The following is a 27,753-nucleotide window of genomic DNA, read 5'->3' as shown; positions in this document are numbered from 1 at the left end:
GTAAAGATTACAACCAAATTATAAAATTTCACTTTCGAGAAAGTGACATATTCTGAACCCCGGAAGTCCCAAATTACAGAAAACAACAGGCCTGTCCTTGTTGTATCATATATTTATTTTTGTAAATTCTGCCACAAAACAACAGCTGTTTTGCTCATGTATATTTCAAAATTGCTTAATTTAGCCTATAATAAGTGAGAGGAGTAGTAGTATGAATAAATTGAGATAAAGCATGCATGATCTGGCACTTTTATAGAGTATCCAGCTGAAAGTCATGGATGACTCACCAAATTTATCATAGTGTACCTGTCCGTTTCCATCAGTTATTCACATAAATTCTTATAAAAAAATATGTAAATCATTCCTGAGTAGGGTCAGTAGACAACTTGGATGCATCATCTAGCAATGTCTGAGGAGAATAAAGATGAGACTCTGAGTGTCTTAAATTTTTTCTTCTTTTCATCTGGGTAGAATTCTAATCATCCAAGGCAGATTATTTTGCTTCGGTCTGAAAGAAAAACTGAAATCCTAGTTGAAATCGTCAAAGGCTCTAAAGAAGAGACACGTTGATTACGATAATGGTTCATGAATCTAGTTTTTTTTTTATAATAAACTATCCGGTAATAAGTGTATTTGCTGTAAACAGACAGATGTTTGTTATTTTTGTGAAACAGGGTTTAATTATGACTATGAGCAATCAATTTTCTTGATACTAAATAATAGTTGCATCCCCCTTTTAAAGCGCTGCTTCTGGGCTTATGTCATAAACTGGGCGTTATCCCTGACTTTACTGTTGTATGACTGCTGATTGAGCAATAGTCAAAAATAAATAGGGAGATTGCCAGCATAGGGCTCTCCAAAAATGAGCTCAATTGTCAACAAGTCTAAATAATGTCTAATTAACATCAAAACATCAACTTGTCAACAATTCTAGCTGTAGACCTGATATAAAACATTACTGGCTATGGCTCTGACCTCTACAGAGCCATCAGCCATGAAGTAGCCTTTTAACTTTAGATGTACCGTATACCTCTACAGATCTTAAGTTACTCTTCTGACGTCACATCATCACCTATACAACATGACAGTAATGTACGCAAATGTAAAACCTCTTGTATCGGGTTATGTTTGTACTTCAACACCAACTACTTTGTCTGGTTCAACATCCAGGAACATAAGCACTTGAAATGTTAATAGGTAGGAAAACTTAAGTAGGGTTTGAAGGATGAGTCATTGTTCAACCTCTATCCCAAAACCCCAGGTGGGCACTAACAGCAGTTCATGTCCCTATGGGAATAAGACAGTCAATGACTTTAGCTTGGTTCAGAAAAAAAGGATGTGAAAGTGCAGACATTTATCTTAATTCAGAATTGTTGTTTTACCCTTCAACAATTCTGTGTGGGATTTCTATAATTTCAACATCAAGTGCTTTACACCCTCTTAAGCTGAAATGAAGTGTGGATTATATTTTCCAAAAACACAGTCTTGGCACACTCCTGGCCCTGGGTACAATCCCATATACTCATGAAATGAATTCATCTGGATTGTATTTGTATTTTCAAATTCAAACTAATGTCTTCCTGACCTTACCAGATACTTCAAGATAAAAGGGTATTCTTTAAGTGAATGATATTCAATGGACACTACTTGGTGTCAAATTAATCGGACCGATTTAAATGTGGTTTACAAGCAAAAGTAAATTCACTCAGAATCACTCTATGCTTAAAAAGTCAATGACGAATATATTATGTTTTTTGAAAAGATTAAAACAAAATGCCACATCACAATACCATACCAGCATATTCTGTTTTCCTGGGTTTTATAGACTATCACATGAGTTTTAACAGTATCCATTACATACCATTGCAACCATTACAATAATTTATTTCCCATCATACTGATCGTACTTGTCTCTAGACTTGTGGACAAGTCGTTAATGTATGTCTCAATGATAATTGAGTCGTGGTGGTGGCAACATACATTCTGAATGTATTTTGCCACCACCACGAATGATTCAGGTGTGGGCAATCAAACACTGCTCTCGTGCGAAGATGAGCAGCTTCGACGACTGCACAGCGCCAAAGCAGTAGGTGCAGGGGCCAGCAGTCTCGCGAGAATATCATCAGTGTCACGGGAATCGCGGAGAGAGTCGGAATTACCAGAACGCTATCACCGCGACATACATTTAACGACTGGTCCACAAGTCTAACTTGTCTCTCAACACTAGCTTGTCATCAAAGACAAATTTATTTGTAAGTGGAAGGGGGGGTTTGTTCTAGAAGTAGGTTAACACTTTCAATCATGATTACCGGGTGAACAAGCACACATGATGTAGATAGGACCAGGTATGGTGTTGAAAGCCCTAAACACACTATAATAATTTCCTGCTCTATTTCAGGAATAAATGCCTGTAAGGGATTTAGGAAGCATGGGTTGGTTGGTAATTGAGACTAAGACTAGGAAGTAGTGGTGTAAATTAGCAGCACAGAGATTGTTGTTCTGGTTATTTGATTAAGAAGATCTACATATTGGTTTCTACCTAAGGGCAAACACGTACCCCTACCCATGGGCTCCTGTGAAGGAGGGAGGGGGTAATTTGTGACAATGCCACTGAGGACAAGATGATTGCCTCATGAGCTATTTGAATGCAGGACATACTTTTAACAATATTTACAGTACATGTACTATCCAAGCGCATTCCAAACAGTTCTAGATGGCTTTCTCCAAACATAGTATGATTCCAATTTAGAAACAAAAATGTTAACACTTCATTTCTGCAAAAATAGCTTGTGAAATAGATTCTAAGTTTAGACAGGCCTGATACTTCATGGAGGCAACAAAGGCAATTGCCTCCGCGCCCCCTGGTTAATGCCTTGGTGCCCTTTTGAAATGCTCCGGTAGAAATTTCCAATTCCCTTTTGGGATACCCTTTACCAAGGAGAAAATGCCTTGGTGCCCTTGCCCTTTCAAAAACATTTCCATACAGGCCTAAAATAGGGCTACTTTATTACTTCCAGACAACACTCAAAACCCAAGACCAATGACTAACTACAAGGTGTACTTTAATGAAGTGCATACCCTTGGAGGAACCGTGGTTGACTTGAGTTTGAAAACCTTTTTGGAACACTGGGAAGTTATCAATTGATGTCTGAAAGGGCCCCTTATGTTGGCGATGTTTTACCCAAAGAAAGACATTTGATTTATGTGAATAATGATTAGTATTTGATCCTGACCTCTGTATATAATCAAAATGTTTAGTGCTAGGGAGGATGCATCCTGTGTTTACCTGAGAGACATTGACACATTGGAGAGGAAGTCAAGAGTTGAATGTAAACCATTAGGGGATATCATCATGGTAAACATAATGGATTGGTTAGAAACAGACACTCTGAGTAAAATGGCCACCTGAGGGTCTGACAGGAGTGTCGCCAAGAATCAGACTGGTCAGAATCGTACATCAAAGGGCTGTTTTCATTGATGCAACCTTTGTATAGTGACCACCTTGTAGGATGAGTTTGTGGCCGTAATTATAAAGTTCTTCTTGCATTTTATTTTCTACAGAAATCACAGTTGACTGTCGGAGACCATTCCAGAGAAAAAGTCTGAAGATTGTTGAAGTTTATTTTACTACAGAGTGATCAGCTCACAAACTTCCTTCAGTTCCTGTCCATTTCGTGTAGGTATGTATTTAATTTATGTAAATATTATTTGGACTTGGCCCCCTCCCATGTAAAGTTGAGTCCCATGTCTACACTATGAGGCCTGCAGATGTTGTGATTTGCATGTAAGGTTATTCTGTAACGTCAAGTAACATCAACAACAAGACCCACAATCAGCAACATCACTTTAATTCAAGACTCCACATAAAGAATGAGAAAGTGATAAACACAAGAGGGCGCCCTAACGTATTGATGATGTTATCAGTTGGTTTAGCCATGGTTTAGCCCACATTGACTGCACCCAACTAACAAGATCAAAGTCCTATATACAGCAGCCATGTAAAGTAAAATTCAAAAACACTACCAAACATTTCAATGTGTTGTACAGTGACTCTATGGGATTGTATATTTGAGTTTTTTTTGCGATTGGCTGGCCATTGATTTGTTGACTATTTTTTATTGGGCTAGCCATTACGTCATACCAACCTGTTGATTTCAAAGGACCTTGCTTGGGGGTTTATGGCAGTAAACAATGTTATAAAGTATAATAAATGCTTTCAATCTCTCTAGCATTAAGGGTTCGGGGGCGTGACCTGATAAAATTGGCCTGTTAAAGTTGGTATACATTGTACATTATGAACAAGGAAGCTATCTAACAATAGAATGTTGTTTCGGTTTAACCTTTACACCGATGTGCGTAAGCACTGTGCACTCAGTACTTCCCGAGTTCTGTGAAAAAAAACAGGATACACTCGGATGGGACTCAAGCCCACGACCTTCGCAATTCTAGAGCAGTGGTTAATTTTAGGCCCAATATTGTATTGTCGGGAATTTTTATCAGTGAATAAATAGGCCTGAAAAATAAATAATAACAAATAATTGGCTGTGTTGACTTATCATGACACCTGAGCCAAGCCCTTATTTTAAATTTACTCATTGTACCATAAGAATAAATCTTCAATTATCCCTTTTTTTTTCTTTTACATTTTGACAATGTTTATTGTGAAAACACAGTACAAAAGGTTTCAGACCCAGAGGCCTTAAGTGGCAGACTTCTTTTGATCCGTGTATTTGCTTTTGATGACCCGCTTACTGTGCAACGGATTCATATTCTAATCTTCAATTCCAAAGCCCTACCCTTTCAAACCCTCAAATGCAGTTATGTGGTCTTATTGTTAATCAATAGTCACCTTCGTCATACAACAAGCGATCATAATACACCTGTAATTTGGCAGAACAAGCCCCCCCTGTCTGGTCCGGGGCTCTGCACCCTTGTCTAGTGTTGATGGTGTTCTTGTGGACTGTGTTTGAATCAGTGTCTTTTCAATGGGCAAGGTCATCCTTGGTACTTAGAAAGCAAAGTCTTGAGGTGGTGTTATGGTATGGAAGCTTTCAAAGGGGTAAGTAGTCCTTGCTCACTCTATGGTACAATCATTGAGAAAGTTATTGCTCTATGGTGGTACTATGATACAGGTACACTGTCAGGAAGATAAGCTTCTAAAGGTCACATCATAAGTTGAAACTGTTTTGTATAGAAAAACAAAATCACTGATTGTAAACTGCTTACTTTACCAACCATAGGCCATGCCGAGATATGGTGGATAGGGTCTGGCTGATTTGCCTGTACACACCCACACCAAACAGTGAACTCCTATCTATAGTGTCCACCATACATGTCTCAAAAAGGCTAGGGTGACCTACGTATGTAATGTAAGCTGTGGATTTGGTTTAACCCATACCGATAAAGCTTTGTATACACAGTTTCACAAGTTCCATGAAAAAAACAACAACACAGGCATATTAATGGGGTGGGACTCAATCCCACAACCTTTGCCATTCTATTAAAGCAGACCACTGAGATTGCCCTGTATTGTAAATCTTGTTGTCACTTAAAAGCAGACTACATTTCCTTGTAATTGTTTGGAAATTTTATAATTTTCCTGATATTAAATTCTGTTTATTCATGGGGTGTAGATTTCTAAAGTTACTTCAGTGGTCAAACTCTCCTCTTGTCGTTAGACTTACATCAGTCCTTGCAGTTTTGGTCTGTGGTTGAGCCCGGTTGTGGTTAGACTTACATCAGTCCTTGCAGTTTTGGTCTGTGGTTGAGCCCGGTTGTGGTTAGACTTACATCAGTCCTTGCAGTTTTGGTCTGTGGTTGAGCTCGGTTGTAATTAGAGTTACAATAGTCCTACATTACTGCTTTGTAACTTTCCTTGGGTCTGTTTTCTATATTAGATAGAATAGGAAGCTAGTGCAGTAGATTACTTCCCATTATAACTCTGTACCTGCCAGACTGGTGCCTGCCAAATGACAAATATCTGTCTACCAAAGGAAACAAATCTGTCTGCCGAAAAACAAATTCCTGAAGAGTTTTAAGGGATAGTTCTCCTTGATGTTCGCTGGCACTTGCAGGCACTCGTCTTGGTTCTTCTCGGTTAAGTGAGGATCATCTTGAGTTTGATGAGTGACTTGATGTTTAAGTTTGTTTGCCAGTCATGTCGTTATGGTTACAGACATTTTCTGTGACTTATGTGACTGGCCATTTGTAACTGGTTCCCTGTAATGCAATGAAACTAGCAGCACAAAATGTAGATGACCAGGGGTGGATTTTAAAAAGAGTTAAGACTAGTCTTAATCTCAAGTTAGGATTGTTACTCATCCTCAACTTAGGACTAGCCTTCAGTTTTAAATAACTCCTACAACTATGTCCCAAGTTAGACTACAGGCATTTGTTTTTGAAGGGGCAAGAGCACCAAGCAATTTCTTCTTGGTAAAGGGCACCATATGAGCATTTCAAGGGCACCAAGGCAATGGCCAGGGGGCATGGAGGCAATCGCATGGACGTGAAGTATCAGGCCTGGACCTATCTTTGTGAAATCGACCACTGGTAACTTTACTGGCCCCAGTTTGGGATGTAAATGAAAACAGGAAGACTAGGCTTTAGTGAAGGCTTTAACCTGTATAATGTAAACAGGATAAACCTTAAGGTAAGCCACTTCTTGTTATTGCTGGTCAATGTCACCATTTGTTGTAACACAACATTTAGAACAATAGGAAGATGTGGGAGTTTTCACAACATTATCTCCTCCACTTCCTCAATAGAATAGTAAACAGGTACGTTTGTAAAACCACTCTTTGCCATTGTTCTGTTTTTTTGTGGTACGTGTACATCCTATGAACCCGATTGACATCATTTCACATTTCTATGTACATTAAAGTGTGTTTTCCAGAAAATTTCCAAATATTTTCCCCCACTGTATTGTTGGGCTATGGTCCCCCTCTGCAGTACCAGTCACTTGACCTAGAAGGGATTGGCCACAATATGTTATTTGGTTTATGAGTAAAGGACTTTGTAACCAACTATTTCCAACAACTGCTCTGATGACCTTGCCTTAGGGTTAACATGTCACACTGTCTGCGCTTTCAGTTCATATCTGTTAGATCTGACTACCTTCATGGTTAAATCATATTGAAATTTGTTAGGTAGTGATTGTCAGGAAGCTATATAGGCCCATTATGGGTGTTATAAAGCCAGGACTCGTAGATCCATTGTATAATCATTGTGTAGGAGTATAGCTTGGTTATAAGCTGTTGTTGCTTCAAGCATGAAGGTGTACTAGTTTTCGGTTTTACAGTTACAAAGTCCTGCTTGTTTCGCATGCCTATTGTTATGTAAATTAGCTACCTACGTGATACGTGATGGTTCAGTTAACTTATTTTTGATAGTTCTAAAGTTCTAAAGTTTGTGTCAGGTTTGTTCCTGCTGTATTTATAGGCTTTATGGGCACTTGTAACAAATTGTAACGAATGGGGGGGGGGGGGGGGGGTTTCAAGAGAGATATTGTGGGAAAATATTATCCAAAGCTCAACACCTAAAATCTAACAATTTTTCCAAAGCCTTTGGTAGACTCTTTCATGCATTCAATTCACAATAGTTGCTTCTCCCAAGTTACAGGGGTGCCACCAACCATATTATAGCCTTTGGTTATCTGACCATGCACTTATTGCATAGTGGCACCCCTTTCTCATGTTATGTTAAAGGTAAATGCAGGTGACAATAAGACTATTGATGCGCGGTAGAGAAAAGCTTAATGCTCCACCGATTCCGAGTAACTTGGGTCTATTCAATAGTTCCAGTTAAATAATGAGATTTATATAGAAAGAATCACAATCTGAAGAACCTACATCTGTACTGTGGACCAGACCAAGCCCACAGCCATTAACCCTTGCATTGGAAGGTATTCTCCAGACCTTTATACACCCATTTCTGGTTTGAATCACTTCCTACTGGCTTCAACTTCAAGAAGTTTCATGGATACATCAAGTTTGGATTGAAACAGTTTCTCTATCTGGAAAGTATCCGTCGTTTGGGGAGTTTTGTGTCCCAAATCTGACATAGATTCTGAATTCAGAGAGAGTGGTTAGCATCGCACTGTTTGCAAGTACAGGGAAATACCATTAATAAATGCAGAGATCGAACAAACCGAGAATTGAGATTGAGTATTTTGATATGGTGAAGGAAGATAGCAGAGGAAGAAATAGTCGGAGTATAGGAGAGAAAGATGAAGATTATGAGAATGGTTGCTCAGGGGGAGTTAAACAGGTAGGATTTAATTGAGTCATCAACTCCCAGGATTTAGAAGTACATCATGCATTTATCAAGGGAAAAAAAGAGTGGTACAATGTCTTGAACATTGGTTATAACCGGCAGCAGGGTCGTGTCCATGCGATAAAGGACTTACATATAGCTTCAAGACCTTTTTGTTACAAAAGGCATAAAAAAGCTACCCAAAATTGGTTGTTATCTTTTAGTTCTTGTCACGATCTCATGCTACATTCCGTGAAGCAATAAAATACACGCGAGCGACATTCAAATGTTGTGCGTATGTCGGTGCACACTGTTCATTGGTTACCAGTGTACATATATTTGTTTGTTTCATTTATAAGCGCAAAGCGTGCGCGCCAGATCACACCCCACCTTGACATGCTCTCCACCAATAGGACTAGCAAAACTGACTGGGTTATTTATGAATGTGACATCACACTTTTCTAGCAATTTAGATTGATTCACACTTAAAATCAATCTTGGCTCTTTGTGAAGTCAAACCTAGGCCTGAGTTTATGATTGGTAAATCCTATTTTCTGGGAAAACATTGTGTGAAAGTGTCATTCTAAAATGTTTAGATTTTATTGTTACAGTTGAAAATGGCTTTGTTTTGCTCACTGATTGTTGTTGAAATACAAACTGTCAGATTAAATTACCTTCAAATTGTCCTCTGCAGTCTTTTGAGTAAATACAATCGCTGCAAAGGTTTAAGTTCAACTTCTGTGGAACCATTCTGACTATCCTGCAGGGCTGTATTTTTTAATCAAAAATATTGCAGAGGTGTATTATCCCTTGATAAGAGAGTAAACATCATGGATGATTGGAGACCCATTGGATACCCATGGTCTACTGTATAGTCTACTGATGGTGATCTATAACAACCAGGCTATAACCCATTGTACTTGTTTGTTTGTATGGCGTTTTGTCTGGATCTGTTACCGTGGTTATCAAAAGACTTGAACCATTCAAGTTCATTTACTTGAGTCTAAATCAGTGAGCCATATTGCTGCCAAACTTTGATTGGCTGCAATATTTACACAAGATTTTAAGTTGTTAAGGTGCCATACTCTGCAAAACAAATTGTATTAAGTTGGGATGTTTTTACAAGATCTTTGAACCCAGAGGGTGGTGATGGAAGAGATTTATAAAAGCTTTAAGGCACTTTTCAGTTGCCTTAATACAAAAATATAAATATCAGGTAAAAAAATATCAGGTAAACTGAATAAGTAAATGGTAAATTATTTGTGGGATAAACTTAAGCCCGGTTCATACTTCCTGCGAATGCCATCCAAATTTTGATGCCACAAATTTTGCAACGAACAAGCCGCTTCAGTTGACTCAACTCCTGCGAAACATTCGCTGCGAGAACAGCTCTGTGACGTCAACATTTGTATCGCATTTGCATTCGCAGGCGCATTCGCCGGAAGGATGAACCAGGCTTTAGGTGTGATGTGCAAGGTTGAATGTTCTTTATCAAAACATTCAAGGTTACTTGTCTGAACAATTCTCTATGCTGATTGTATCTGTTTAGTTCCGACATTGCCCCAAGTCAAGTTATTGATAAAGTATAATGGAAGTGTCTTTCCTTTTAGAGCTACAAATCCTCACTATCACAGGATGTTACTTTTCCGTTAGTTTGGTTTCTAGACCAGATAAATAATTGTTTTATTATTCAATCTTCAGCACCTGCATCCTGAACACCTATCTGGTGTTGGGTTTGTCTTTCATAATCACACCTTATTGTATATGGATCAATTGACAAACCATCTTCTCTTTAGTGTTTCTAATATTTGGCAAAACCTTGTCACCATAGATATTGGTTGCCTAGTTACATTAGCATGGAATGTGTAGACAGCTGTGCACACCTGGGTGTTAATTTGTGATACATATTGGATGAAGTTACCAGACTACAGCTATAGGAAGAATATATCACTTTATATTCTTGAGACCAGCAGGGAATAAATCATCATTGAAATTGAGACGGTTATTTTTAGCTGCCCAAGTCTAATCTGTCTCGAAGTGATCAATCAAAGCATCAAAGATTTAACTTAGTATTTTGATCACTGGTGAAGTCACATGAATTAGACTGCATTTGGTCTGGATTTAAGCCGAGGGTCTTATATCGGTATCTATGTTCCATCAGAACCATGTAACATGAAGGGCTACTCACTCATCTAGTCAAAGCAAGAATCACAGAAAGACTTAAGGTACATGAATACGTACACTCAGTGAAATTGATTCTCTAATGTCTTTGACATTTCTATTGAGTCTGGTTGAAGTGCCTTCTCCGGTGTTAAAGGTATCACAGGCTAGAGTTGTGTTTGAATCCCCGGTCACTGTTCTGAACACTTCTGCAGAATTATGAAGATATGTTCTCCATCTCAAAGAAGTTTTATTTGTCTTGGCAATTCATTTGTGTTCCTCTGGCTGCAGCGTGTTGATGACTTAAGATGGTGTGTCACTGTTTGGGGCACTTCTGAAGAAAAAGAAGACATCTCAAAGAAGTATCTCGGCAATTAATTTGTGCTCCACTTAATTTGTTGATGGCATGCTGAGTGTGTAACCAACTTTGAACTGTGTTAGATGTGTGCTCCTTACACCATGCTGATGTTACGCTTGTCTGGTTCTAGATTCCATTAAGATGCAATGAACTCGGGGTGGGAGCAGTTATTACTGGACTTGCACCTATACATCTTAGCCATTTTATTTGTGAGGAGTTTGTAATGCGATCTGCATAGAGAAGACATTAGGAAAACAGCGAGGCTGATGATAACTTGGCAGACTTCTTGAAACGTGTAGAAAGATTGTTTTATTTGACCTCTACACGCTCCCACACATGTATGCGCCTGTAGTGACACTGACTGTATCCACTCCTCGATGACTTGAAAGCAGCTCATCTTCATAATCAAGGATGTAGAGACAATCTCGAACCATTCTAATGGTTGGGCAACCATCTTGTAGTGACACTGACTGTATCCACTCCTAGATGACTTGAAAGCAGCTCATCTTCATAATCAAGGATGTAGAGACAATCTCGAACCATTCTAATTGTTGGGCAACCATCTTGTTCATACTTTGATGATGACTATTTATTTCATACCGAGTAATGTACATCAACCAAACCAAACATCATGAAGATTTCTCTTACTATTCCAGCAGCTTGGAGTGCATTTTAAACTGGTTACTATGGACTTTCTCCTCCATGTTTATACCATTGGGAGGCAGGTCCTCTAAATGCAATGTTTGGACGATTCTTAAGCAGCCATTTTGATCTTAAAATAAATTACGTAGGATACTCGTCTTACAAGTGTAAAAACCACCGTACCATCTTGACCCCATGTAGAGGTAGGCAACCTCACCACTGGTGGGATTAACCTTCTGTAAAAACCATCTTGACCCTAGTGGTAGGCAACTTCACAACTGGTAGGCAACTTCACCACTGGTACGGTACTCATCTTGGGTACAAACCACCTGTGAACTTTGACCCCATCTAATGGCAGGCAATCTTCTTCTTGGATCTTTTCTCTTATCTCAGTTCTTCAAGGAGTACATGATGAGTGAGCCTGATGTAGCTAGAGTCTCAGGAGAAAGTGAAGCTTATGTATTGATTGAAGAGAAGACGACTGAGGAAACCGAGGAGCAAGTGGTTGAAGAAGTAGTCTCAATAACAAAGGTAAGATTTTCATCTTCTACCCCCATCCCACCGAACTCGTTCTCACTACCTTCTTAAAAATGCAAGACATTGTTATTCTCTCCCCCACTTAACTATCGTGATCCCCTGCTCGCTCCCTCCTCGCCGTGCACATTAGAATAGTCTTGCAACAAGACTTTATTTTTCAGAACGTAGTGAGGATGAGTTCGGTGTGATGGTATAGATCCAGTTATTGATGTACACAGAAAAGACCAATTAAAAATTTAGGTTCATTTTTCTACATAGGCATAACTGCAGGCCTGTATGATTCTTTTTCATGAAAGGGCAAGGACACTAAGGCATTTTCTCCTTGGTAAAGGGCACCTTGTGAGGAAATTGTAAATTTCTATTGGAGCATTTCAAGGGCACTGAGGCCATGACCAGGGGGGCATGGGGGCAGTCGCCTCTGTTGCCTTTGTTGCCTTTGTAAAGCATCAGCACTGTAACAACTTCTTATTTTTGGCAATATCTAAAAAAGCTATCACATTTTGAAATGAAATTTTCTCAGGTTGGTTTATATTGTTTGTATAAAACAATCAAACAGTTTCAAAAACAAAAGGTAGCCTAAACTTTACCTTTAAACCTGGTTCCTTTGTTTAAATTTAACACATTTTACCCTCAAAATCTTTTCCTGACCAAGTGTCTTACTTGTATTGCAAGTTATATTCCTTTAATATAAGTAATGTTCCTTTTTAATATTGACCCTCAGGTTACAACTGAAGAGTCTTCAATCATCTTGCCAGCAGAGGATGAGCCTAAGATGAATGGTGAGACGGTAACTGAAGAACCGAAGGAGAGAAAGAGAATTACTAAGAGTATCAGTCTGCAGGAAGAAATGGAAAATGATAAAGGTAAGAATTCACTCCCATAAAAACAAGTCTTAGTTTGTAATTTAGTCCCAAAGATTATTCTTATACAAACATGAATAATCTATAACAAAATACAAGTCTCTTTCTTTGCTCTTCTTTAATTTATTCCCAAAGATTATTATTATACAAATATGAATAATCCATGTTTTTGTTTCATATTTGATTGATGTGTTATGGTTTGCATGTCAACATTTCTCTAGTTTCGTTTGTGGTTCAGATGTTACATGTTCAAGACTTTTGTAGTGGTTTGGTTAATATTGTTGTGTCATCGTATTTGTTTGTTTTTCTATTTGTAGAATGACAAGATCCAATATCTTTGTCGGATTCTATCATTCAAGAACAATTCCACTGCAATTGTTCAAACTCGTCACTAACATGGTTTTTTTTTGTATTTAAAAGTAATACAATGATTCATAATATTGTTTAGTTTACTCATCTAAGTTCCTCTTTCCATTCTCTCAAAATTCCCCCACAAAAGTCCAACAATTTTTATGATACTGGATTTTGTACAAGTCACAAAATATTTAAAAACCCACCGACGCTGTTGTGCATTAAACAATCTTTGACATGAATGCGTTCGATTAATCTTAGTGTTATGACTCACTCACTAATTGCAAGGTTGCTTAGCATTTCTCCGGACTTAATTTAACAGTCTTTCTATCAACTCATGTAGTTTTGATTAATCTTAACTTAATTAATAGATTGAATAGCAGTGATCGGCGCGTGTGTTAGGGTGTTTTGTGTAATATGTTACAAGAACGTTTAAATTATCGTTAAAGAACTTTCAGTTGGCTATGGTGTAATTTATTACAAGAGCGTTTAAATTATCGAACTATCACACCGAATTTAATTCAAGACGCAAAGTACCAGTATAAAAGTACAAAAGTGCTCGTTTATGTCCACACTATATTTGACTATTTTCTTGAGTATTTCAAGATGGATGTGAAGGGAGTAGATATAGAGGACATTGTCCCACAGAGGCCGATCGAATCCTAATGTGACAGAACACTTCTCCATGAACTGTATGTTTGAATGATTTTATCAAGGGAACTCAGCAAACTCCTACAAGGCTCCCATACAAACATGGACCGCATTCCCACTGGATCCACAATTGCGAGATTGGGATCCTGCAACAAGATTGGTTGCAGGCGTGAAATCGCGGTCGCGTTCCCGCTTGAGTATGATCGCATATTGATCCCCCTTTTTGGGAACGGAAGTGGGTTCAAAAGAACACTGTTTTGCTAGAAAATTGCTGGGTCTGATTGCCCTTTGCGTTCCCACTTGACTTTTGTTGCCCATTAATCCAAAAGGGCGATCAGACCCCGCTTTAACCCTACTCCCGAGGAGGATCAAAATTGCACCGTCAGATCCTGATCGCCCTCGCGTTCCCACTGGAGCCTGTTTCTCGTTGATCGCCCTTTGATCGCCCTTTCGGGGTCTTGATCGCCCTTTCCTCGAATTGGGAGATCAATGGGGGATCCAGTAAGAACGGGGTCTAGGTTTCAACTTCTAACCACTGAACCACGGTTAGCTCGATTCCATAACCTTGTGATTGCAAGTCCTGCAGTCTAACCACTGAACAAGTTAGCTTGGTAGGATTCCAACCCACAACCTTGTGATTGCAAGTCCTGCAGTCTAACCACTGAACCACAGTTAGCTTGGTAGGATTCAAACCCACAACCTTGTGATTGCAAGTTCTGCAGTCTAACCACTACACCACGGTCAACAAATCAAGCATGGGGCCGGATGAGTGATTAAATCAACATGTATTTATTTTCTTATTCTTCAATGACTAAACAAGCTGGGGTGGATTTCGCAAAGAGTTAGGACTAGTCTTATCTAGACTTAGGACGAGTTACTCATCCTAACTTAAGACTAGCAATGCGTTTTTGGTATCTTTTAGGACTAGTCCTAAGTTTAGGACTAGTCCTTACTCTTTGTGAAATCGACCCCTGGTGTGAGATCTTACCGACTGACCCGCTTTCTTCTCTTATTCCTCTGTGTATTAAGTCATTTCCCGTTCCTTCCCTTTTCTCTTATATCCCAGAGCTTCAGTTGCCATGGTTATAGTTGGGATACAAAACACACGATATAGTTTTAATAAATCATAAAAGACTTGTATGTTTCCCTAGGGTTAATTGGTAAGAGTGACTGTATTTACTGACCTTGCCATTAAAAGACCTAGAGACAATAATCCAAATAAAGTTTAGGAAATGTTTGGATATTTTTCTCTTTATCAGTAGACCTAATGTACATGTTTCTGCTTATTGAACATTTTACAAACATGTGCGCACTCGTTAAACTTCGCTCTTAAAGGGGAACATCAACTTGCCTCCTGTAAGGGGCACCTTTAATGGAGCCTTGCAGCTCATTCCCACAACATTTATGATTTAAAGTGCATTCCAAAATAGCTTTTAACCATGGCAACATCAAACTCTTAATCTCCAAGTTGTTTTCCACCCGCACCCAACCTCTTGTTTAACACGTTTTGTTTTCCTTTTTACCTTCTAGTAGCCAAAAAGGTAGCAATCTCAAACCGGTTATCACAGTTTCAGAAAGCATGCCAAAAAGGTAGCGTGTGAACTAATTTATATTGCTATCATGTTACCATGGTGATCATACAACATGACTCTAACAGGAATGCTTGCATTAGTTACTTATCATTCATAATTAATGTCACATCACACTAAAAGCACAGAGCTTGAACATGTAGTAAAACTGTTGTGTAGCTTTACGCTGGTAGAGGGCGCTATACAGGTTAGCTGTCTGTCATAAATACATGATCAATGTACATTCACTGTCATGTCATGTACTTGTACTGGTACTAATGGAGACTGCAACAAATGAACAGCGCCCTCTTGTGTTTTAAAGTCAGTTATGTCTTGATGTCGTGTACAAGCTGTACATACATTATGGCATTATGCATTTTGGGATGCTTTACTGCATGTCACACTTTTAGGAAAGCATAACCCTTATCAAGATTTATTTGTAACTTCTAACCATTTTTCAAAGTAAAATGCAAATCGAGATTTGGATGAAAAATGAAAGCAGAAAGGTCCCTACCAGAGATTGTGAATTTAGGAGTCTGAAAGGTTCAGGCACGGCATAAAATAGACTTTTCTTTTGCACACAATTAATAATTGGATTGGCAGAAATTGTCTTCAAAAACAGTGGCCCCTTTTGCTATGAAGATTATCAAGTACTTTCAACTTCTTTTTGTCTGGCAATTAACTTCTCTATTTGATAGAACTTGTAATACATGATGAATAATTAGGTGTTCGGCTAACAGCCGAACAACTATTGTTGTACTTTTTGCTGTGAAGGACTGTTGCCACCCATGGTTGGCAAAGGTTGCAGCTGTATAAAAACTGTAAAAAAAAAAGGTGTAATAAAAGTTTTTGGGGAGCAATGATACAGACCCTGTCTGCATCAAACCCATTATTTAAGAAAAGTATAAAATAAAACCATTTCAAGCATTCAAACTAAAGCCAGCGCATCCAAGAGGATACCATCCTATATGAAGATGAACTTAAAGTAATGTCGCTATGGTGAGTATATGGATGTACAATGTGATATCATCATGTACCAGTAACTCCTTCATGTACCTGTGATAAGTCTGTAACTCTCCCTGGCTGTGACCTTTGCTATTTGCTCTTTGACCTCAATGTCATGACAACTATCCCATAATGCACCTGCATGAGGAATGTCTGTATACCCATCAGCCCCTTTACTTTTGTTTCAAACTAAAATGAGTTTCTGTAAATGTTGTAGTTTTATTAAATAATGATGTGGTGGCCATTTGTTAGTTTGATTAATATTTGAAAGCACCTGTTTTAAATGACGCCTTAGTATCCACCTCCTTTCTCTTGATGACCTCACATTCAAACACATGATTTGCATCGTTTTTAAAATCTCAACAAAAATTAATTTTACTGGCTGTGAAATTTAAAGCTATGTAAAACATCAGTAAATGTTCATGCCCACACGCTAACAACAAAAGTTAAGTCTAAAAAAATTAAGTGAATTGATTGGGATTCTACCGAGCTATTTGAAGAATTACTGGGTCAGTGCAATCTCGCGTGGTCACATAATGACGCAATACTTGGTAAGGTAGAATTGAAACCCATCAAATGACACATGGTTATAACCCATCTTAGACAACAAACTCATCAAAGCCTCACCTTGACCATTAAATATCAACATCTAAAGTTTATCAAAATATTGTTTGATCAGATATGTCAGGCATCTTATGTATCCCTCGTTTATTGAAACAAATAACTGATCATATATGACTGCATGTCTTAATCAAAATATTTAGACGTCAACATAGCAAGGTCTTAGACTTCACCAGGTCCTTTGAGATGTGACTTTTGTATCTTCTGATGGTATGGGCTTAGCACAGTCGTCATAGAACAAGCTCTGTCTTTGCTCTAAAGGATGTTGAAAGGAAAGCCATGCACCCTCATTCTATTTCAATTAAGTAGAGTAAACCATAAAGGCTGAATTTTGCTAAATTAACCTGCAAAGTTGTAATATTACTCGGCAAACAGACTGAAACTCGTCTATTTTCTGTGAGTAGCAAAAGGTCAGTTGTTTGTTACAGACATTCTTGATTCAGGAATATGAGATCAGTGTGTAACAAAATAACTCTGTGACATACTTACGTAAATAAGAACCCAAAACATTCTAACTACTCCGAAGGATAAATCAGCAGCCATCTTGTGAGTTGTTGTGGTTGTGCCTCGAACTTAAAACAAAGATCTGATGACATAAATAACATAAATCAAGTAAACTAGCATAGTGTAATGCATAAAGTCTGACTCTGAGTTCACAAATCACGTTATAAGTAAACATCACAGAACCATAATCTTTTACGTAAAATGGTTAAGTGCATAATAAATTGCAAATGTTTGGTGCTCACATTGGGTGTGTGGTTGTTTTATTATTTTGGGGAGAAACGTTTTTGGGATCAGCAGAACATTTCATAATGTGATCAATGAGAGTTATTTATACTACGCATTTTAAAGTTATAATTATTCTAGGAGACCCACCCTGAGAAATCCTCAAAAAGCTTTGATGACCTGTTCACAGGTTTTGAACTTTGCTATTTCAAGGGGAACAGCCATTTTCCTATTGTATGGGGCATTTCAATGAATGGGGAAATTCTAAGTTAGTGTTGGAACCTTGCTAAGGACACAACAGCAAAAGCACAGGGCACCGCTGCTGTTCATTATTTCCGAGGCCTTTCTTCATAAACCCACTCTATGCTAACCCCTAACCATAAAGCCTTTCTCTATGCCCTTACCATAGAGCGAGGACAGACAAATTCCCAAACCCACATATTGACACAAACATTCCACCATTCTTTGGATGGAATTGAAGTAGGTTCACAAAGGTAAACTACTTGTATAGCAATGTAGGGTTAGTGCACTTGGCATACCTTCACTAAGGAACTAGAGATGTGACCTAATTGTAATGTAGTAATGCTAAATGACATACTCAAGAGGTTAACACTTTGATAAATTACAACCATGGCATCAACAGAGTCATCAAATAGAAGAAGGAAGTTAGCCCTAGTTTATGTAATATCGTACTCTGGATTGTTGAGTTGAATCCACAAAAAGTAGGCCTACATTACATGTAGAGTAACAAAGTAATGGAATATTAACAGGAAAGGAACAGGTGAAGAACCATTACTTGTGGGTTCCAGACACTCTCGGAGTGTTCCCTATCAATTTTGATATTGTTGAAGACAAATTTACAAATTCTTTAAAATTGTCATGTTTTCAACACATTAGTTAGATAATAAAATCAAGTTTATCCAATCCATTATTCGTGTAGATTTCATCTTGCTCTTTAAAACTAAAGTTCATTGACTTTGCCGTTCTTTTTTTATCATAAACTTTGCTTCCTTGTTCAGTATCAAATTTATTTGTTATTATTCAGTTAAAGTTTGAGAGGAAACTGAATCTCATATTTACCTTTATATCAAACAGTACTTTGATGTTCTTTGTAACTCTATACAAATAGCTATTACCATGACAACACTATCCATGGTTGATGTTTAGCATTCCTTGAATGGTTAGACTTCTAGCGATGTTGGTTACCATGGTGATCTTACCTCGGGTCGAAGGTCAGCTATGTAGACAGATACATTAGAAGACACAAATAGATTCACAGCTTCAGGAATGTTAAAGTTGTTGAAAGGAAAATTGCTTCGCTTCTTCGGTATAAATTCACATTGCAAAGATGTATCTCTCTCAGACTTACTTTTTTATTCTTTAACTTTAGTTTAATTTTTTTGTTTAGACAACTTCCTTGATGACAATGACATACAGTTTTATTTTGTTTAACTATCGTACATTTAGGACACTAATTTCTTTGTACTCGGCAAAGGTTCAAGAAGGAGGCATTACAAAGAAGCTGTAAATGTACATTCAGCAAAATCACAAGTTTTCTTATTGGTGTTTGTTAACAGGCTTATAAACAGGCCTGTAATTACGTCTTTAAAAATAAAAGGGCAATGCCATTTTCATTTTGCAAAGGGCACTTCCATTTGAAAATCCTGAAGTCAATTGGAAACTTTTGAAGGGGCACCAAGGCCAAGACCAAGGGCAACGAAGGACGTGCCCTCTTTGGCCTGCATGTAATAATCCAGGCCTGATTTAGCAAACTGATACATTCCAAACATTGCTGGAAACTCACAGATGTAGTACACCATTATATTGTTGGAAGAGATTGCCAGCTTAGCAAACCTTACAATTCTCATTGACTGATCATGATGCGTGTGATGCTGACATCTATGACATTATGATGTAGTTTGTATGTGGGTGGGAATGCCCAGATGGACAGCATTGCTGAAATGCTGAAGGGTCACTCTTCTTAAAGAATGTCAGCTCGGAGTTCTTCAAACTCTACATCAAGCTTCTAAAAATAGTTCTTCATACTGTTAATCTTCTAAATGCTTTATCGGAAGTTCACATCACAAGATTATAGAATGGAGATGTGTTAAAAAATACCCAATTGTAATTAGCTCTGCATTTTGCTTAAACAATGGCTCACTTGCCAGTCCCCATTTTTTTTAGTTTGAAAGTGGGTTTTAGAAGGAAGTAGGTGGATCAGAAAAATATTGATATTTCCGGAACAGTTCAGGGCTATAGGCATGATAGGGGCCTACCTGTTAACTTTCCTTTCTCTGCTCTTATTTAATCTACTTTCACAGCATGTGCATATTTTGTCAGCTGCCAGAGCAATAATACATTGTTTCTTTATGACTTGTTTTTTTTTATGAGTAAGTCACAACATGTCACAAGTACAAGAAGTTAATATTACTGTTGATCCACCTTGGGCAGGTGGTAGGGTCTTAGAATGTGCCCAAGATGTTGTGATGATTTTTTATGACGGATATTAATGCCTCAAACCAGATTTACAAGACTGAATGCATGTGCATGTTTTGAAAGCTAGTCATGATTTTAATAATTAATGAAACAGTTATTGATATTTTTTTAGAGCCTGACTCTGTTTGGTTGGTCCCCTGACCACAATAGGAATATTTGCTGTCAAAGATAGTAACAACGTTTAAGGCACTTTGTAAAGACTGAAGCTTCTTGAATGTGAGAAGGTTGCTGCTTCTAACATCATACAAGAAAACTTTATCTTATGCCAATTATGAACAGATTTTCTTTGGCTTGCCTTTGTAATGTCCTATGCAGTAAATGAAGTAGCCAAACCCACATGTCTGAAAAGAGCGTCTTTCACGTGACAATGATCTTGGAAAGTTACTAGCCAACGAGGTCAAGCTGTAGCTTATAGTCAAACCTACATATTATGTCTGAAATGAGCGTCTTTGGCGTATAGTGCAATAGCTGAGAAACTTATTAGCCAACGAGGTTAAGTTGTAGTCATAGCCACACATTGTTTCCATCATTTCACAAGGAACATTCACTTTGCATGATAAGCATGTTTACAAAATGTGTACAGTTGCATGAAGTGTTCAGAATGCTCATCTTTTAATTTGCATCCCAAGCATGACCAGTGTTCCATGTTTATTTTCATGCATCTATGATGATACAATAACATTATGCATCCTTGAATTAATTATTTGTAAACATAAAGAATAAATACAGTTAATATTGATGCATCATTCTATCATTCAATCAAAACAATTTTTATTACATCACAATGAAAGCTACAATTATCAAATATTTCATTAATGTAAGTTCGTTAAAATAATTTTACACAAAACATTTACGTAATGATTTGATTTTTGAGATGGGAAAATGCATTACATTACTTAAAGTTCCCACCACCATATACCTCCACCCACCTTGCAAACTAGTAAAGAACTTATCTTGATTTGATTACCTTTTTAACATTTGTTCTTTTATTTTGCTTTAATCAGAAAACACTCCTACCCCTGGACGTGGTGGTTCACATCGTCTTGACATGTCTAAGTATCAAACCAAGGGATCAGAGAATGAGAATAAAAGAGCATCTATGACCAAACGTCTTGATACATCACGCTTCTCTAAGTTCCAACAAGGAGATAGTACAGATAACGCAGCCCCACAAAAAGTCACCAGAAACTTCACAATCACATCTTCATCCAGAAGAAAAACTTTTGAGGTAAGATTTCTCAACTGTAATTGTTTTTTAATCCACGTCTATGAAGAAAAGCTTCATAAGAGATTACAAGGAAGAAGGATGCTGAGGTAAGGTTAAAGTTTAGAAAACTTATATTGGGTTTCTGATTGAACCGTTATGAGGTTTCAACAAGCAGGCCTGGAATTGCATCTTTGAGAGGGCATGGCCATTTTCATTTTGTAAAGGGCACTTAGTCTAAAGGAAAGGTTTGATGGGGTATCAAGGCCAAGACCAGGGCAACGGAGGTCATGGCCTTGGTGCCCTATGTGTAATTACAGGCCTGGACAGGGTCAGTTGTCAGAAGAAAAAACAAGGTAAGATTTCCACTTGCATACAGTCTTTGATATGAAGTAGTCAGCCAGTCAGCTTGGAAGGAAGTTTGACTGGCCCTCAAGTATTTAGACTGGCATTTGGCCTGCAGATCTCTGTAAATGTAGAATGCTATAATGTATGAATTTTACTGCAGTAACTTCCCTTCATTCGAGGTGTTTAGTTTTGTCCCAGCCAGTATTTTCATTATCTTTATAACACCTGCTGTTAATGTTTCATGGGTGAGAAACTCCACTAGAGGTGTTACATCGTAATGCTCAATGTTTACACCAACACTTTGTGATATCATGAAGGAAGGAAATCTTAACAGCAAGCCACTTGACTCGCCCTAGATAACAAAAATGTCTATAGTACATACTCAGGCCTACAAATAATCCACATCACCCACAGCAATTACTGTGGTGCACTGTGCTTTTGCTGTGGCACCCCTTGGAAAATTCAAATAGATAGCGGAGAACAATGTCTGTGTCCCTTCAAGAATGAAGTTCAAAATGAAAACAGAGTGCCTGCCGCCTGTAAGTGTAATGACAAATAAAAATTACATTTTGATTTATAGTGACCGAAGGGTGTGGTACCTTGCTCCTTACTGGATGGGTAATAATTAGGTAACCATGTCCAAATAATCATAAGTAAGTCTTGAAGCAGCATGGAATTAATCTCTCTATTTGTACTAGAAACAAAAACGTGACATTTTCATTAAAGTTTTCTCACCTTTCTTTTTATCATAGACATGACGCACAGATGATGTGTATTATAAGTTCCCATCTGGTACAATCCCTTGATGCCATTTACTATGGTGTTGAGGACGCGTCTTAATGGTTAGGATCTAATTATTATCTGCACTATACATTATTAATCTAAGTACCTTAGGGTGACATCACAAGAAATCTGAAGACTGCCTTACCGGGAACTCTCTTCGCTAATGTCAATTACTAACTCAATATTAGTTTCACAAATAACAAATAAAGATTTTGTAAGGTCCTTGGGCAATGGCTAAGCACCTAGTATACTCAGCACCTTCCCAAGTTCTCTGGAATCCCTCACGAGTAATACGCCTGGGATTTGATTTTCACAGGACTCGGGGAAAGTACTGAGTCAACCTGTACTTTCTACTTTTGTGTAAGGGTAAAAACAAATAGCTTTCTGTTTGTTTGTTCATGTTTCTTTGATTGATTTTATTTCTCCAATCCAAGGTACAATTTGAAGGTTAAAAGTACTACTTATCAAGTGACAATTGATAAATGTTGTACTAATAGGCCTTCATGTTGGTATCAGGAAAACATTCTTTGCTTTTGAACAAAGGATGTCATTGTCTTGACACTGAACACAGTCGGGATAGTTCTTAACATGAAACATTAAACACTGAAACACAACACCACCTTGGCACATGTTTACCACATTTTTAATGAATAACAACAAAGTCCCCCTTGACACAACCTTAGAAGTGCTTGAATGAATTCATTGTGTGCAAACCTTATATGGTGTTAGGCAAACTCATTCTGCCCGTAGGGGTGTTTTGGTTGTGTCTGGCATAAGACATGCCTGATTGATGCACAGAGAGTTGTTTGCTGTTAGACTGTTTAGTATGATAATGAGGTACTGGTATTTGGTGGGCTGTCCTGCGGTTTAGGTTTTTAAGAAACTGTATGGCTTGAATATGGATGGTAATACGTTGTATTAAATCCCTGAAATGTGGTGGTATGCTGACTAAGACTGATGCAGACCAAATGTCAAAACACACTGCTAGTCCCAAGGACAAATAGAAGTGATTGTCTAGTTAGTTCAATACTTCCTAAACAGAGCAAGATCTGTGACAACCCACAACATGTAGGACAGTCTGAACATATCATTTTAAATTCAAGTCTCATGCAAACAGCATTGTAAAAGCGGAAACTACTGTGTAGGCCTACATCACTCATCAGTGGAATTTCTAAAGTGAAACTAGCTATCACGGCAGTGAGAAACCGTGTAGTTCATAAATGGCAAACTCATGCATGGAGTGAATGCATAATCGCCCCCTTGTTGTAATAATACATAGTGTCTCTACTTCTGCTGGTATGGTGTACTCAAGGTCCTGTTGGACTATCAATGTGCAGTGTCAAATGTGCCAAGCTATGATCTAAATTTAGAAGAGGGTGTGATCAAACTAGACTACGTATTTTAATGCTGTCTGATAATTGCCTTCCGATCTTGTACGAAGGTGGTAGGGCATAATAGGCCTACATGTACCTTTAAGGTCTCCCTTTTTAAAAGATTGATCTGAACTGCAAAACAATCATAGTTAGTTGCTAAAATGTGATTCACTATACAATGACAAATCACTATGGTCATACTGACAAGTTGTCTTGCGATGAATGTTATTGCTTCGTGAAATCAAGCCTAGGCTACCCATTCAGTAGAAGTGTCAGACCCCGATATTTCCTATTTTCAATGAATTGTTGTCCAGCTGTTGATCGAAAGATAACACAAAGAGATACTCTGTGTTGTAAGTGCAATATGAACCATTCATAGCAATATGCAAAGTGTATCGTTGGTAAATTACTAGTATGAGTAATACATAAAGTACAATGCTAAGCAGGCTCTACCCTACCAATCAATAAAAACCCCACCCTAATGAGATATGTGAATGGTCATGGTTTATTCTAGTTTATTAAGATGGCCTTGTCATCATTATATAGAGCCTGAGGTTCATGGTTCAACCATAAATGATCCTTTGTTTATGGTTGAGCACCAAGTCTAAATTAAATATGAATAAATTATATCTTTATGATATCATCTGAGAGATTATAATAACTACATCCTACATAACTACAGGTCCCACATCCATGGGGCCCAACTAAGGTCCCACATCCATGGGGCGGGGCCTATAGGCCCTATATTGTTTCCTACATAAAATAATGTATACTAAAGTGGTTTGTGATTGCTTTGTCATCCTTTTGTTTGTGTGATTTGTTATAAATGAATTTGTAAACATTACTAATGATACTTCGGCCTCTATGCAAAGTGCACAAAACTGTTTCATAATGCATAATATTCAGTTGATTATGATATACAGTGTACAATCATTATGTCTAAACTTCTTCCACCCTTTTCCCATTAGATTGTTTTTTATTTATATATTTAGTCTTTCATATTTTTGAGAATTAAGCGTGGAATCCCACCATGCTGGTCGGCATGACTAAACTATTTAGAACCTCATCATACCATGAAGCAATGATCACACCATGGAGCAATGATCATACCTACAGACATTGGGACATTCCTCAATCCCTTACTCATCCCTTCATAGAATTGGAATCATCTATAACTGGCACAGGGTGACTTGACTCTTACTCACCACACACACACACAGTGGTCCTTTCTCAATGGGGATTGTATTGAGATGGTTAAATAGATAGGTACAATGCTTTATTTAATTGCTTCACACTCTAAAACTCTTTCAAGATTTCCTGCAGAAGCCACCATCGTTCATCTAATACATAAATAGTAATCCTACCTCCATGGTTTAAGTATGCCTTTGAACAAATTTTATGAAAAAAAACCCACGATCAATATACCAGAATTGATCTGACAAAGAAACCAAATTTGTTGAGGCTGTTTTCAGGTCTTGCGAATGTCTGATCATGAAGATTTCGAACTTGATGGTCTGATGATAAAGTATGGCCTTTACCTGGTAGTCTTAAGTTTGACCTTGCAGATTGGTATACCATCCTACAACAAGAGATTCACCTTCATAGTTGGATTAGTTGTCCTCCCCCCGTGGTAGAATGGAATAGTCCAAGGTTTTCCCTGTGGTTTCATGCATGGTTGTCATACTGCTGATAAATGCCAGCATTGTTAGTGTGGGCTGGTGGTATTTTAGGAAGTGGGTATGATGATATAAAACTAGTGGTACACATGTTCATCCAATGCTAGACACCACTACATATGTCACTACAGTCGCTGATACTGAGGAGACCGGTTGTAATTTCCTGCTTTTTGTTTTAGTCTTGAACTCTTTGAGATCTTTCGCTTTCTATGGATAGTGTTCTGTCAACTACAATGTACCATCAGGTAATTAAGGCCTTGGTTGTGCTCTATGTAGTTTTAATATTTCAATTTGGTAGCGTTGCGGAGAATTGGAGTAAAGATGTGTCTTGTTCGCCAACTCAAAAGTTGTACCATGGAATAATATGAGAGTCTTCAGAGACGACATTTCTTCTTGAGATTCATCCAGAGTGATGAGGAGAAAGAGCAAGGGATACCAGCTTTATTTTGAGATAAAGTGTGTCTTTTGTTATGTGTACGAATCAGGATACCAGTTACTACTCTCTGGAAGGCGTTTCTCTTGAATGGGATTGTTTTATCCCAAAGTGGAATCTCATTTATGGAATCGTGGAATAACCAGATGACGGTGACCAACTATTGTTGTGCAATAAGATGTCATCCTCCTACCACTCAATAACCAAACCTGGCTCCATGCACGTTCAAGCTTTCTTGATTACTGTGATAAATATTAAACATTGTCGGCAGTTCGTTTTTCAAATTGGTGTCTTCTGACATTTTTAAACGACATGTAACTTAGATCATTTAGTCTCAACAAGCATTCAATAGGTTTTGAGATTGAATTACATTTTGATATTTGTTTCCAATCCGAAGGTTTCAGTGTCAAGTGGTCAAATTACATTTGTCTTTTGTCTTCTTATTGGTTCCGCATTGAGAAACAAACAAATTAATTTCTAAAACTTCCTAGTCCAAGTCAATCAGAAAATTGTCTCCTCTCACTAAATTTGTGAGATTTGTGTTTACTCTCTTAATATCAATCATTCTCAAAAGAACAGATTTCTTACCAAACAAATCTACAAAACTGTCATATAATTATAATACAAATTATCACAACGCTTAATGAAAAGTAGAGAACAATAACAAAGCTAGTGAAGGCCACACAAGGACAGAAGAAAACGTATGTGTCAAATTCAAATTACTTGATCATCGATTAGAGACGCTGTGTGAGATTTAAAAAATGACTAATTAGAATTCATATTGCGGTGACTTGGCCTACATCCATGTAGTGTTTCAGTGGAATGCAATATATGTGTCAATTTAATTATGCAAGTACACACACATCTCTGTTGGATATCTGTCCTGCAAATCCAATCAAAGCTCTAATCCATACCACACACTCTACATTCATTGTACACACTTTCTGAACATGTGTTGGGTAAATCAATATATACATTACAAAGTACACATAGCAAAGCGCTGTCTAATCATGGAGCTATAAAGAGGACCCATGATGGTCCAATACTTTGGCATAACAAGGCAGGCCTTTCATTAAAAATGACATATAACACAAATTGATACCTCCTCTTTGTTTGATTTATCTTGAAACTGAGAGACACTCTTGGAAAGTTTCCTAGTTTTGTTTTGATCATGACGTTTTTTAAGTATTTTCAATTTTCCTGTAATTTCAGTGAGAGAAAGGGGATTGTCATCGTTACTATTTACCTAGAAACCATTGGGTTGGAAGACTTTACCTGTGAGGCAAATCTTATGAACTTTGACATTTAAAAACTCTTTGGTATCATCTTGACATTCCAAGCTCTATTTTCAAGCTGAGATTTCATCAATGAGATCTGTGACCTCTACCTACAAGTACAGCTTCAGTCAACTGCTCTGGTTGGCCAGTTTTGACAATTCTCAGAAAGTAACTCCATGTCAGTAGCTCTTCCCATTCCAGAGGAAATCTCTTTAACTTTTATTTTATAAACTGACTTTATATACAAAATGTCTGAGAATAATGAAGAGATGGCTGGTAATGTAACAGCAGAGACACCGGCTGAAACACCGGCTGTAATGGCTCCCAAAAATGGCTCTGCAAAGTGGGTGAGTAATCTAAGGAATAGCATTGTACAAGCAGTCATGAGTTTAGGCCAACACTTATGTCTGAGACTAAATTGTTTGTTTAACCCT

At 37.8% G+C, this 27,753-nt stretch overlaps 1 protein-coding gene across 7 annotated transcripts in view; it reads left to right on the top strand.

Moving 5' to 3' along the window:
• LOC139943285 (uncharacterized) overlaps positions 1-27,753 on the top strand; it is a 57,511-nt gene that overhangs the window by 6,393 nt on the left and 23,365 nt on the right. Inside the window, exons 2-6 of one of the 7 annotated variants that reach the window (XM_071940114.1) lie at positions 3,562-3,676; positions 11,804-11,941; positions 12,669-12,810; positions 15,340-15,399; positions 21,230-21,453. In XM_071940114.1, coding sequence (XP_071796215.1) covers positions 11,819-11,941; positions 12,669-12,810; positions 15,340-15,399; positions 21,230-21,453 — 549 coding nt within the window. In that variant the 5' untranslated portion in view covers positions 3,562-3,676; positions 11,804-11,818. Of the gene's footprint in view, positions 1-3,561; positions 3,681-4,889; positions 5,060-7,804; positions 8,266-11,803; positions 11,942-12,668; positions 12,811-15,339; positions 15,400-21,229; positions 21,454-25,657; positions 25,855-27,254; positions 27,667-27,753 lie in introns of those variants that run through there. The other 6 variants (XM_071940113.1, XM_071940112.1, XM_071940110.1 and 3 more) reach the window with 6 other exon arrangements.

This window comes from Asterias amurensis, chromosome 10, assembly GCF_032118995.1.
Source record: "Asterias amurensis chromosome 10, ASM3211899v1".
Lineage (NCBI taxonomy): Eukaryota > Metazoa > Echinodermata > Asteroidea > Forcipulatida > Asteriidae > Asterias > Asterias amurensis.
This window is presented reverse-complemented; position numbering and strand designations above follow the sequence as displayed.